Source organism: Schistocerca cancellata, chromosome 3 (assembly GCF_023864275.1).
Source record: "Schistocerca cancellata isolate TAMUIC-IGC-003103 chromosome 3, iqSchCanc2.1, whole genome shotgun sequence".
NCBI classification, from domain to species: Eukaryota; Metazoa; Arthropoda; class Insecta; order Orthoptera; family Acrididae; genus Schistocerca; species Schistocerca cancellata.
In genome coordinates this window covers 949,340,613-949,353,446 of record NC_064628.1, presented here as the reverse complement: position 1 = coordinate 949,353,446, position 12,834 = coordinate 949,340,613, and the positions used below count along the sequence as shown (strand labels likewise).

At 40.6% G+C, this 12,834-nt stretch overlaps 1 protein-coding gene across 1 annotated transcript in view; it reads right to left on the bottom strand.

Moving 5' to 3' along the window:
- The window catches only part of LOC126176012 (collagen alpha-1(I) chain-like), a 1,061,651-nt gene that overhangs the window by 180,325 nt on the left and 868,492 nt on the right, over positions 1-12,834 (bottom strand). Inside the window, exon 16 of the mRNA XM_049923130.1 lies at positions 8,506-8,769. Coding sequence (XP_049779087.1) covers positions 8,506-8,769 — 264 coding nt within the window. The remainder of the gene's footprint in view (positions 1-8,505; positions 8,770-12,834) is intronic.

The following is a 12,834-nucleotide window of genomic DNA, read 5'->3' as shown; positions in this document are numbered from 1 at the left end:
CCTCAACGAAGTTCTGTCTCAGATCTGACAGTAAACCCAAAGAGATTCTGGTCATACATAAAGCACACCAGTGGCAAGACGCAATCAATACCTTCACTACACGATGACAACGGTGAAGTCACTGATGACAGTGCCACTAAAGCAGAGTTATTAAACACGGTTTTCTGAAACTCCTTCACCAAAGAAAATGAAGTAAATATTCCTGAATTCCAATCAAGAACAACTGCCAAGGTGAGAAACATAGAAGTAGATAGCCTCGGTGTAACAAAGCAGCTTAAATCACTTAATAAAGGCAAGGCCTCTGGTCCAGGTCGTATACCAGTCAGGTTCCTCTCAGAGGATGCTGATAAAATAGCTCCATATTTAGCAATTATACAGGGTGGTCCATTGAACGTGACCGGGCCAAATATCTCATGAACTAATCGTCAAACGAAAAAACTACAAAGAACGAAACTTGTCTAGCTTGAAGGGGGAAACCAGATGGCGCTATGAATGGCCCGCTAGATGGTGCTGCCATAGGTCAAATGGATATCGACTGCGTTTTTTTAAATAGGAACCCCCATTTTTTATTACATATTCGTGTAGTACGTAAAGAAATATGAATGTTTTAGTTGGACCACTTTTACTGCTTTGTGATAGATGGTGCTGTAATAGTCACAAACATTTGGCTATGGACAGAAAAAAATCGGTGTTATTTAATGGCCAAAATCAGTGTTATTTTTTGCACTTTTCAGTGTTATTTTCTGGCAAGCTTTTCCTATTATCAGTTATCTATTTTAGTCATATTTAATCATTTTTCAATGCTATGTTGAAAATTGAACTATTTCTAAGATAGAGTGGGCCAAACATGAGACAAGTGTAGAGAAAAATTATTTTAACAAAAATTTTTGACACAAATAATTATTTAAAAACAAACACCAAAGGTAAAAATGAAAATAACAGTATGATGCAGCTATTTTATTGATGACATGTTTCCCCTCTTCTTCACATCGTTCTTGAGCCGTGGAGGCCACAGAAGCCTGTCTCCGCTGCTCAAGAATGATCTGAAGATCCTCTAGGAGCGTGAAACTTGTCATCAATAAATTATCTGCAACAGAGACTATTATTTAAATTTTTAACATTTGGATACTATTGCTGCGTTTGGCCAGAATGGTGTGGAGTGATACACATATTTTAAATATTGGGAAAAAAATAATTTATCAATGTTGTATCCAGCAGATTAAAAAAATACAGTACTTCCCTTTTTTTCAGATCCATATTCAATTTCTATCACTTGACAATTTTTCTCATCGACTTAAATATTTATGTTAAATGGTTGAAATTTCTTATGGAATAACAATAATGAAACTTAGAAGAAAATCTTTCAATGTAAACAAAAATCTCTGCCTTTGCAATTCTATTCTTAATAAATAAAATGTCTTGGCTGCATCCTCAAGAGATTTTTCTGTATGAATTTCATCAAGAAGGCTTGAAGGTTATTTTTTAAGTATTCCTAAGTACCAAAATACCTATAAACGTTTACAAAAGGTATTTAACTTGGGTTAAAAATAAGACGAGATTTAATTTTCTTTATTTTTTAAGACGAGATTTAATTTTCTTTATTTTTTTAATGTTCACTCAGACGTTGCTTGGAAACAAAGTTTATAATATGTTTCTGTACACGTTTTGAGTTTTAAATTCCATTTTCCATCAGTAACGCTGTCTTTTAATACAAAAATACTTTCTTTTACCGTAGGTTTTTTTTGTTTTTGTTTATTTTTTTTTTTTTTTACATATACAACTGGTAGTAAGAATCATTTATGTGCTGAATTTTCAGCTGTTTTTACCAATATCTGGGCAAATGGGGTGAAAACAGACAAAACATCTGATATGCCTACCTGACTGTTAACAATGAAGTGTAAACGTGAAATATCTGAACGCGGGAGCTGCAATAGCTTCGAAACGATTGAAAAACGCGCCACAAACAAAACACAAGACAAGTGAAGTGTACCCCTACTCTAACTCAAGACAGCTATGCGCGTCCGTCAATCTGGCAGCGTCAGAAAAATTTTTCCGGGTAGATGCTGGCTGCTTTCTCTCACTGCTTATACACCAAACAGCCACACTCCAAGTAGCCAGAAGGAGGAGTAGGCGCTGCTTATACGCGATTTCAGCTCTGCGCATGCGCGGCAAGCTGTCTGGTAACTGCTTAAACGAACCTTATTTAAACGAAATTTGAAAACAATCATATCAATATAAATTAAAATTTTCGTAATTAATACATTCAGAAAAATACGCACTCATTAGCAAGGGTTGGCAGCGATCATACGTAAAACAGTTGTCCTGCCAATGAATGGTCTCTGCAAACTTGAATAATGGCTTAAACGCAATCATGTAGAATATTAACGTGGTTTGCGTACTATCACGGAGTACACCTTTTTCTTTGTTTGGATGATTTGAGAAAGGGTTCTGATACGTGAAATCGACCATCAATTAAACAAAAGTAACTGAATTTTGCAACTTTGGCTGTTTTCTACATCAAACTGATTAACTCAGGTTGCTGTCCTGTTATTAATCCAGCGTGCTGGAAATAAAAAAAGATGAATTTTATAGCTGCTCGTTTCCGTCGTAGAAATTAACGCTGTCCTGTACCTGCCTCACCAACCATTCGGAAATAAAATACCCAAATATTTATTTTATCCTTCGATCTCTAATCAGACAGAAATGCATCATTTATTACAGAACATACTTGTATCACACTTTCGGATTTTTTCCTTTACTTTTACAGTGAAAAGTGGTAAAGTTGTAAGCTTAATGACTGATGACGGTGTTTGCAGTATTCGCGCTCATCCTCCTTCCAAATACTTGCATTCTATACATAGGTAACGCTACGATGGAAAATATATATAAATTAGCATCAGTGGAACACAAACTTACATCCATTCTTATCGTACGCCACGGAACTATCCGTTACGTCATGGCTTACTCATTCGACTACTGTCTCATCTCAGTGATCACTTTCTTCAAGCCTTATATCTTTGCTGTGTTATTAACCGCATTTAATAAACATTGGCGATGTGTTCGTGATAGATTTTCATTGCGCCATTGCTTTTGAAACGGCATACTGAAACGAATAATCGAAATTCACACAGTGGTCGTTCGTAAGCGCTCGCAAAAGTCGATAGTCGAAAGGCCGCCAGTTACGTCACGACTGCAAAAAGTAGTGTGACAGTTTAACATAGAACATTTCAACATAAAACGTCATTAGATTTACGACACTTCTTACGAGGACACAGAGAAATTTTGTTGAAACACTCCGATTTTGCGTTACTTCCTTAAAAACCGCCGAATTCGCATTACCTCCTTAAAAACAGCGTTATTCGTCCCGTTATCGTATAAACGAATTTTTCCAGTCTCTCTACATATGGCTCACTATTTTAGACGAACAGTTGGTAACAGGTAGGTTTTTTTAAAATTAAAAAACCGAAGGTAGGTACGTTTGAACATTTAGTTTCGGTTGTTCCAGTGTGATACAAGTACCTTTGTGAACTTATCATTTCTGAGAGCGCATGCTGTTACAGCGTGATTACCTGTAAATACCTAATTAATGCAATAAATGCTCAAAATGATGTCCGTCAACCTCAATGCATTTGGCAATACATGTAACGACATTCCTCTCAACAGCGAATAATTCACCTTCCATAATGTTCGCACATGCATTGATAATGCGCTGACGCATGTTGTCAGGCATTATCGGTAGATCACGATAGCAAATTTCCTTAAACTTTCCCCACAGAAAGAAATCCGGGGACTTCAGATCCGGTGAATGTGTGGACCAATCCACCTGTCATGAAATATGCTGTTCAATACCGCTTCAACCACACGCGAGCTATGTGCCGGACATCCATCATGCTGGAAGTACATAGCCATTATGCCATGCAGTAAAATATCTTGTCGTAATATCGGTAGAACATTATGTAGGAAATCAGCATACATTGCACCATTTAGAATGCCATCGATAAAATGGGGGCAACTTATCCTTCCTCCCATAATGCCGCACCATACATTAACCCGCCAAGGTCGCTGATGTTCCACTTGTCGCAGCCATCATGGATTTTCCGTTGCCCAATAGTGCATATTATGCCGGTTTACGTTATCACTGTTGGTGAATGACGCTTCGTCGCTAAACAGAATGCGTGCAAAAAATCTGTCATCGTCCCGTAATTTCTCTTTTGCCCAGCGGCAGAACTGTACACGACGTTCAAAGTCGTCGCCATTCAGTTCCTGGTGCATAGAAACATGGTAATGGTGCAATCGATGTTGATGTAGCATTCTCAACACCGACGTTTTTGAGATTCCCGATTATCGCGCAATTTGTCTGCTACTGATGTGCGGATTAGCCGCGACAGCGGCTAAAACACCTACTTGGGCATCATCATTTGTTGCAGGTCGTGGTTGACGTTTCACATGTGGCTGAACACTTCCTCTTTCCTTAACTAACGGAACTATCCGGCGAACGGTCCGCACACCTGGATGATGTCGGCCAGGATACCGAGCAGCATACATAGCACACGCCCTTGGGCATTTTGATCACAATGGCGATACATCAACACAATATCGATCTTTTCCGCAATTGGTAAACGGTCCATTGTAACACGGGTAATGTATCACGAAGCAAATACCATCCGCACTGGCGGAATGTTACGTGATATCACGTACTTATTCGTTTGTGACTATTACAGCACCATCCATCACAAAGAGAAAAAAGTGGTCCAACTAAAACATTCATATTTCTTTGCGTACTACATGAATATGTAATAGAAAATTGGGGTTCCTATTAAAAAAAAACGCAGTTGATATCCGTTTGACCTATGGCAGCGCCATCTAGCGGGCCAACCATAGCGCCATCTGGTTTTGCCCTTCAAACTAGACGAGTTTCATTCTTTGTAAATTTTTCGTTTGATGCTTATTTCGTGAGATATTTGGCCGAGTCACTATCAATGAACCACCCTCTATACAACCACTCGCTCACTGAAAGATCCGTACCTAAATACTGGAAAATTGTTCAAGTCACACCAATACCCAAAAACGGAAGTAGGAGTAATCTGCTGAATTACAGGCCTATATCACTAACGTCAATTTGCAGTAGGGTTTTGGAACATATACTGTATTCGAACATTATGAAGTACCTCGAAGAAAACGATTTATTGACACACAGTCAGCACGGATTCAGAAAATATCGTTCCTGTGAAACACAACTAGCTCTTTATACTCATGAAGTAATAAGTGCTATCGACAGGGGATGTCAAACTGATTCCATATTTTTAGATTTCCAGAAGGCTTTCAACACTGTTCCTCAAAAGCGTCTTCTAATCAAACTGCATGCCTACAGAGTATCGCCTCAGTTGTGCGACTGGGCTCGTAATTTCCTGTCAGAAAGGTCACAGTTCGAAGTAATACGCAGAAAGTCATAGAGTGAAACAGAAGTAATATCCAGCGTTCCCCAAGGAAGTGTTATAGGCCCTCTATTGTTCCTGATCTGTATTAACGACATAGGAGAATCTGACTAGTCATCTTAGATTGTTTGCAGATGATGATGTCATTTACTGTCTTGTAAAGACATCAGATGATCAAAACGACTTGCAAAATGATTTAGATAAGTTATCTGTATGGTGTGAAAAGTGGCAATTGACCCTGAATAAAGAAAAGTGTGAAGTTATTCACATACTAAAAGAAATCAGCTAAATTTCGATTACGCGATAAACCACACAAATCTGAAGGCTGTAAATGCAGCTAAATACTTAGGAATTACAATTACAAATAACCTAAATTGGAATGATCACATAGATAATATTGTGGGTAGAGCAAACCACAGACTGCGATTCATTGGCAGAACACATAGAAGGTGTACCTGGCCTACTAAAGAGACTGCTTACACCACACGTGTCAACCCTATTCTGGAGTATTGCTGTGCTGTGTGGGATGCGCATCAGGTACGACTGACAGATGATATCAAAAACAAAGAAGGGCAGCTCGCTTTGTATTATCACGAAATAGGGGAGATAGTGTCACAGACATGATATGTGAATTGGAGTGGCAATCATTAAAACAAAGGCATTTTTCGTTGCGACAGGATCTTCTCATGAAATTTCTATCACCAGTTTTCTCCTCCAATTGCAAAAACATTCTGTTGGCACCTACCTACATAGGGAGAAATGATCATCACGATAAAATAAGAGAAATCAGGGCTCGCACAGAAAAATTTAAGTGCTCGTTTTTCCTGCATGACGTTCGAGAGTGGAACGGAAGAGAGACAGGTTGAAGGTGGTTCATTGAACCCTCTGCCAGCCTCTTTACTGTGAATAGCAGAGTAATCACATAGATGTAGATGTAGATTGTTCACAAGCCACATTAAATTATATGCTCCCCAAACAACTACCTTGGCAAATCAATTCATAGGCTGGAGGAAGATGAGAATACCTCATTTCCAGTATGACTAAGTATTTATAGCATCGTTCTGTTCGAACCAACAATATTTCACTTGTGCCAATTTCACTTGTATCAATAACATGCTTGATAGTTTAAAATATTCTATTCCCAAATGCAAGAGATGTGAGACCACACCATTCATTCACAGTGGTGTATGGAGACAATGTTATTGATGAAGCATCATTTTGGAAAAGTGCATTAAAATTTTCATTGCATAAGAATGTCCATAAAAAGATACTGATCATTATGAATGAGGAGCAGCATTTAATATATGACAAATTTAATAACGAATTATTTTCATGTCATGTATTATAGTACAGTGACAATTTCCTCATATTTGACTAATAAAACATTTTGAATCATCTGAACTTTGAGGAGAAAGCTCTGTTGTCTTCTAGCATCACCATGAGAATGCCACACCATATGTCATAGAAACTTTTGCAAGAGCTATAATGGAAAAGCTTCAATCATCTGCCTGTGACCTCACTGCAATGAGTGGTTGCTACATATATTAAATATGTGGATGCAGAAAGACACAAAACAGAGGTGTGAAAACTTGTTATATGAGTTCATCTGCATCTGAACAAAGTGACTATGTGAAGAAATAATTTTAGTTATGTAACCATAATATGAAATAGATTCTTGCAGTAAACACTCTTCAACTGTTTTACCATTACATCTCCCATAACAACACAACAGAATTATCTGTATTGTATATCAATGAAAAACATTAATATTAGTTAATATTTCATTCAGTAAAAACTTGAATAGCCAGTGAGTAAGTGTGACTGTAGCTTAAAACTTTCTCGCAGATTAAAACTGTGTGTCAGACCAAAACTCAAACCTGGGACCTTTGCCTTTCATGTGCAAGTTATCCAGTGACCGAGCTATCCAAACTCATAACTTTACTTCCATTATTACCTCATCTCCTACCTTCCAAACTTCTCACAAGTCCTCCCAGATACCTTGCAGGACTATCACTCCAGGAAGAAAGGATTCTGCGTGGACACGGCTTAGCCGCAGCCTGGACAATTCTTTCCAGAATGAATTTTCACTCTGTAGTGGAGCATCCACTGCTTTCGAAACTTCCAGGCAGATTCAGATCACGCGCAACATTGGGGCGCAAACCTGGAATAATTTACCTTGTCTTCACAATATCTTTTTTTCCACGAGTGCTAGTCCCACTCAGAGTGCAGGACAACTTCCGTGCAGTTTGGAATGTAGGAGATGAGGTACCAGCAGAATTAAAGCTGTGAGGTAGAGTCATAAGTCATGCTCAGATACCTGTCAGCAGTGCACTTGCCCACAAAAGGCAAAAATCCTAGGCTCCAGTCTCAGGTCAGCACATGAGTTTAATCTTTCAAAGATTCAAATCAATGTACACGCTGCTGCAGAATGAAAATACGATCTGGATATAATTATAGCTTATCAGAATTTTTAACTGGCTGATCATTTCTTGGTTATGCAACCAAGCTGGAGTCTTTCCTTGGCACAATTCTTTTTTGATAAATGTGGTTGTCGGATATGGCAGGCAGTAAGATAACACCTGGTGACAAGTCAACAGCTGAGTACATTCCAACTCAAATTCTGATTGCTAATTCATCAAACAAAGCAGTCTCAATATGGCTTATTACAACAAGAAGAAGGCACATCTGCAAGGTCTCTCACTTGCAGCAAAAAATGAATTTAGGCTTTAAGGCCACATCTTTTGGAAAACTAAGGCTAAAGTATCAATGTTAGGTACTTCTTTTAAAAAAAAAGTTAGACAAGAAAAATAGAGGCTCACCTTCTGTAATGATGCAAGCATGAAAAGAAAGAATAAGAGAATTAGTAACAGGTTACAGAAAAAATCATGCAAATGTTAGTGACATAAAATTCAATCTAACAGAATTTCTGAGCTACCAGTTAGGAAACGAGTTATTATATGAACACCATTAATCATTAATTGAATATTATCTCATAATAAGCAGGTCGAATTTATTTTAACTTGGTGCACGAGAAAATTCAAACTGGTCGTCTAGCAGCACGTGAGGTTACCATCCATCCGGGCAGTCCCATCTCGCCCACGGTGCCGGGTTTTCCCGGGGGGCCCACGGGCCCGGGAGGTCCCGGCTTGCCCCGGCGGCCCCTCTTGCCGTGGTCGCCCTTCTCGCCCTTTATGGTTATGAAGTCCCCGTCGACACCGGCCACAGTGGCGGGGCCAGGTGGCCCCCTCTCTCCTCTGTCTCCCTTCGTGCCTGGGGGACCGACAGGGCCTGTCAGGCCCATCTCTCCAGGTTCACCTTTTTCTCCAGCTGTGCCCTGTACAAGTACATTTTGAAATAAGAGTCAGTCCAGGCCATTTTTATATAAAATCAGATCAAATGTTTTCTACTTCTGATGTAGGAAGCAACCAGAACACTGGACATTTCTGGCATTCTCATTCATCGTGCCTCTTCACGACTCGATGCCTCTCTATGTGGTGAGTAGCAATCTATCCTTTGAATATTTTTGTTACTCTACTCTTTGTGTAGATACTGATTTAGAAACTGCTTAAACCAGACAGTACAGTTGTTTTTGTGAATCAGATTTCTGTCTCATCATTTTTACATGTTTCATCATTCCTTAGTTATGTCTGTTTTATTATTATTATTATTATTATTATTATTATTATACTATGCCACCATCATCGTCTTTCAGATGTGGTCAATCTAAACAACTAAGTAAGACTATAAACACACATTGTTCACTCAAGTTTTAAATGAAAACACAGACAGTGAATGTGAAATGTTCAAGTGAAATGCACTTGCAAATGACGAAAGCCAGATATCACTGGTGTACACAGACAATGAAGTACAATGCCACAACAACACACGTGAGATAATAACATCTAAAAAAAACTGTATGTAGAACCAAACAGAAATTTCACACTACAAAACCTGTGTTCCAAAAAGTTGTTTCTTGCCTAAAAATAAAAGGACAACAAAGAAACTGTGATATGCAAACACATTAGGGTGGTGTATAAGTTTATAGTGTTTCTCCATAAGTTTAGTAAACACAACAGATACACAAAACAGAGACTTTAGTCATCAATAATACGAAACCTTCACTGCTTATAACAGTCTCCAAAGCTGGGTAACTTTTTGATTCCACGACAGTGGAAATCACTCGGTTTTGAGGCAAAAAACTCACAGAGCCATGTTCGGACCATATTTTCATCCGAATAGGAAGTTCCTTTGAGGTTGTTTGATAGAGAGCAGAAAAGGTGAAAATATGAGGGCGCAAGATCTATTAAATGAGGTGGGTGCGGAATGATTTCCCTACCCAACTCCTGCAGACTGCTTTTTGTCAGTCTAGCAGGTGTTATCATGGAGTAGTATCACTTTACGCAATCCTCCTGGTCACTGTTCTTGGATCACACCTGTGAGAAGCCTCAGTTGTTAACAATAAACATCACCAGTGATGGTTACACTTCAGAGAAGCAATCTGTTGCACACGACACATCACTATTTCACGGTATGTGAAATTTGTGGATGTGCACAGTTCTTAGTATGGGGAGCTGCTGCTTTGTTTGAGCTCAACCATTCCTTTTTTTTCCTTATGTTAACATAAGGCACCATTTATGATACAGGATAGGAATGGTCGGAGTTGCTCACAAGCCAATTGATGATGAGCAAGCAGAGAAGCATATAGCCACCCACTGATTTTTGTGACTTTGGCTTAGAGCATGTAGAACCCATACACTTAATTTTTTAATCTTCCCCATTGCATCCATCTGCCAGTTCTCGATTACACTGACATAGATCATCATGGATTAATGTGTTTAAATGACCTTCATCAAACCCTGAAGGTCCTTCTGAATGTGGAGAGTCACTTACATCAAAACGATCCTTCTTAAAACAAGAAAACCATTTTCTTCCTGTACTTTGTCTCGTGGCATTATCCTCATTCACAGCACAAATGTTTCTGGCTGCCTCTGCTGCTGCCCTCTACTGAGCTCAAACAGAAGAATATGCCAGGAATGTTCTAATTTCTCCACTTGGCACTCCATTTTCTAGTGCCCACAGCTCCACTCACTATCTCCAAATGACAAAATGCCAATATACAAACTCAAATAGGAACAGTGAACTACAAATAAAAAATGACAATCAACAAATAAACACATAGTAGGCATTATATAGTACACCAAACATGAGGATGCTCAATAAATAAAAGGAAGTGAAATGTATGTGACATACAAGCAGACAGCCTTTTATTTAGCCATTAAGGTAGACAATATCAACATGAAGATAGTAACAGTAGTAGTAGTAACAATAATAATAGTAATAATTACGTTCCATGTTCAATGAAAGCAATTTATTGTCAATGCACATGAGGCGAAAGAGGTTTATTTATACACTCCTGGAAATGGAAAAAAGAACACATTGACACCGGTGTGTCAGACCCACCATACTTGCTCCGGACACTGCGAGAGGGCTGTACAAGCAATGATCACAAGCACGGCACAGCGGACACACCAGGAACCGCGGTGTTGGCCGTCGAATGGCGCTAGCTGCGCAGCATTTGTGCACCGCCGCCGTCAGTGTCAGCCAGTTTGCCGTGGCATACGGAGCTCCATCGCAGTCTTTAACACTGGTAGCATGCCGCGACAGTGTGGACGTGAACCGTATGTGCAGTTGACGGACTTTGAGCGAGGGCGTATAGTGGGCATGCGGGAGGCCGGGTGGACGTACCGCCGAATTGCTCAACATGTGGGGCGTGAGGTCTCCACAGTACATCGATGTTGTCACCAGTGGTCGGCGGAAGGTGCACGTGCCCGTCGACCTGGGACCGGACCGCAGCGACGCACGGATGCACGCCAAGACCGTAGGATCCTACGCAGTGCCATAGGGGACCGCACCGCCACTTCCCTGGGGTATCGGCGAGGGCCATTCGCAACCGTCTCCATGAAGCTGGGCTACGGTCCCGCACACCGTTAGGCCGTCTTCCGCTCATGCCCCAACATCGTGCAGCCCGCCTCCAGTGGTGTCGCGACAGGCGTGAATGGAGGGACGAATGGAGACGTGTCGTCTTCAGCGATGAGAGTCGCTTCTGCCTTGGTGCCAATGATGGTCGTATGCGTGTTTGGCGCCGTGCAGGTGAGCGCCACAATCAGGACTGCATACGACCGAGGCACACAGGGCCAACACCCGGCATCATGGTGTGGGGAGCGATCTCCTACACTGGCCGTACACCACTGGTGATCGTCGAGGGGACACTGAATAGTGCACGGTACATCCAAACCGTCATCGAACCCATCGTTCTACCATTCCTAGACCGGCAAGGGAACTTGCTGTTCCAACAGGACAATGCACGTCCGCATGTATCCCGTGCCACCCAACGTGCTCTAGAAGGTGTAAGTCAACTACCCTGGCCAGCAAGATCTCCGGATCTGTCCCCCATTGAGCATGTTTGGGACTGGATGAAGCGTCGTCTCACGCGGTCTGCACGTCCAGCACGAACGCTGGTCCAACTGAGGCGCCAGGTGGAAATGGCATGGCAAGCCGTTCCACAGGACTACATCCAGCATCTCTACGATCGTCTCCATGGGAGAATAGCAGCCTGCATTGCTGCGAAAGGTGGATATACACTGTACTAGTGCCGACATTGTGCATGCTCTGTTGCCTGTGTCTATGTGCCTGTGGTTCTGTCAGTGTGATCATGTGATGTATCTGACCCCAGGAATGTGTCAATAAAGTTTCCCCTTCCTGGGACAATGAATTCACGGTGTTCTTATTTCAATTTCCAGGAGTGTATTACAATAAAACAAAAGTCACCATGATAGAAATGTTTTTTTGTGCTCCTGAAATTTCCCAAAATCACTTTAATGTGGTTCTTTCTATGCCAAAGCCAATTTCCTTTTATTCATTTATCTAATTAAAACACAGTTCCTTACTTCCTTTTATACATTCATCTAACTAAAACACTTTCTTACTGTCATAAATTGGTGAGAAACGAAACACATTCTAACTACATTAATTTTCTGTGTGAGGTAATGAGCATTGCACTCGCATTTAAATATATGGCTGAAAGAGTCAGCCTACAGGAATTGTGTAATGAACCCTGTCATCCTGGACCACGTGCCACAAAGGGTGCAAATTCACCACGAGATGGGGAAACTCACAGGTGTCTATTTTCTTCTGAGGCGTAAGCGCTGTAGTGGGCGAGTGGGACAGACGAGAATGTACGTCATAGGGAAACCCAGTAGAAGCCTTTTGTGGTCGAGGAGACCTAGCAGTGTTACATATAGCACCCCTAAGATTGGCCATAAAGGAAAACATTCATGAAAATTATTTAAATTCTGTAGTAATGCAGGGAATCAAGCCAAGTAATTTTAATCTGACATCC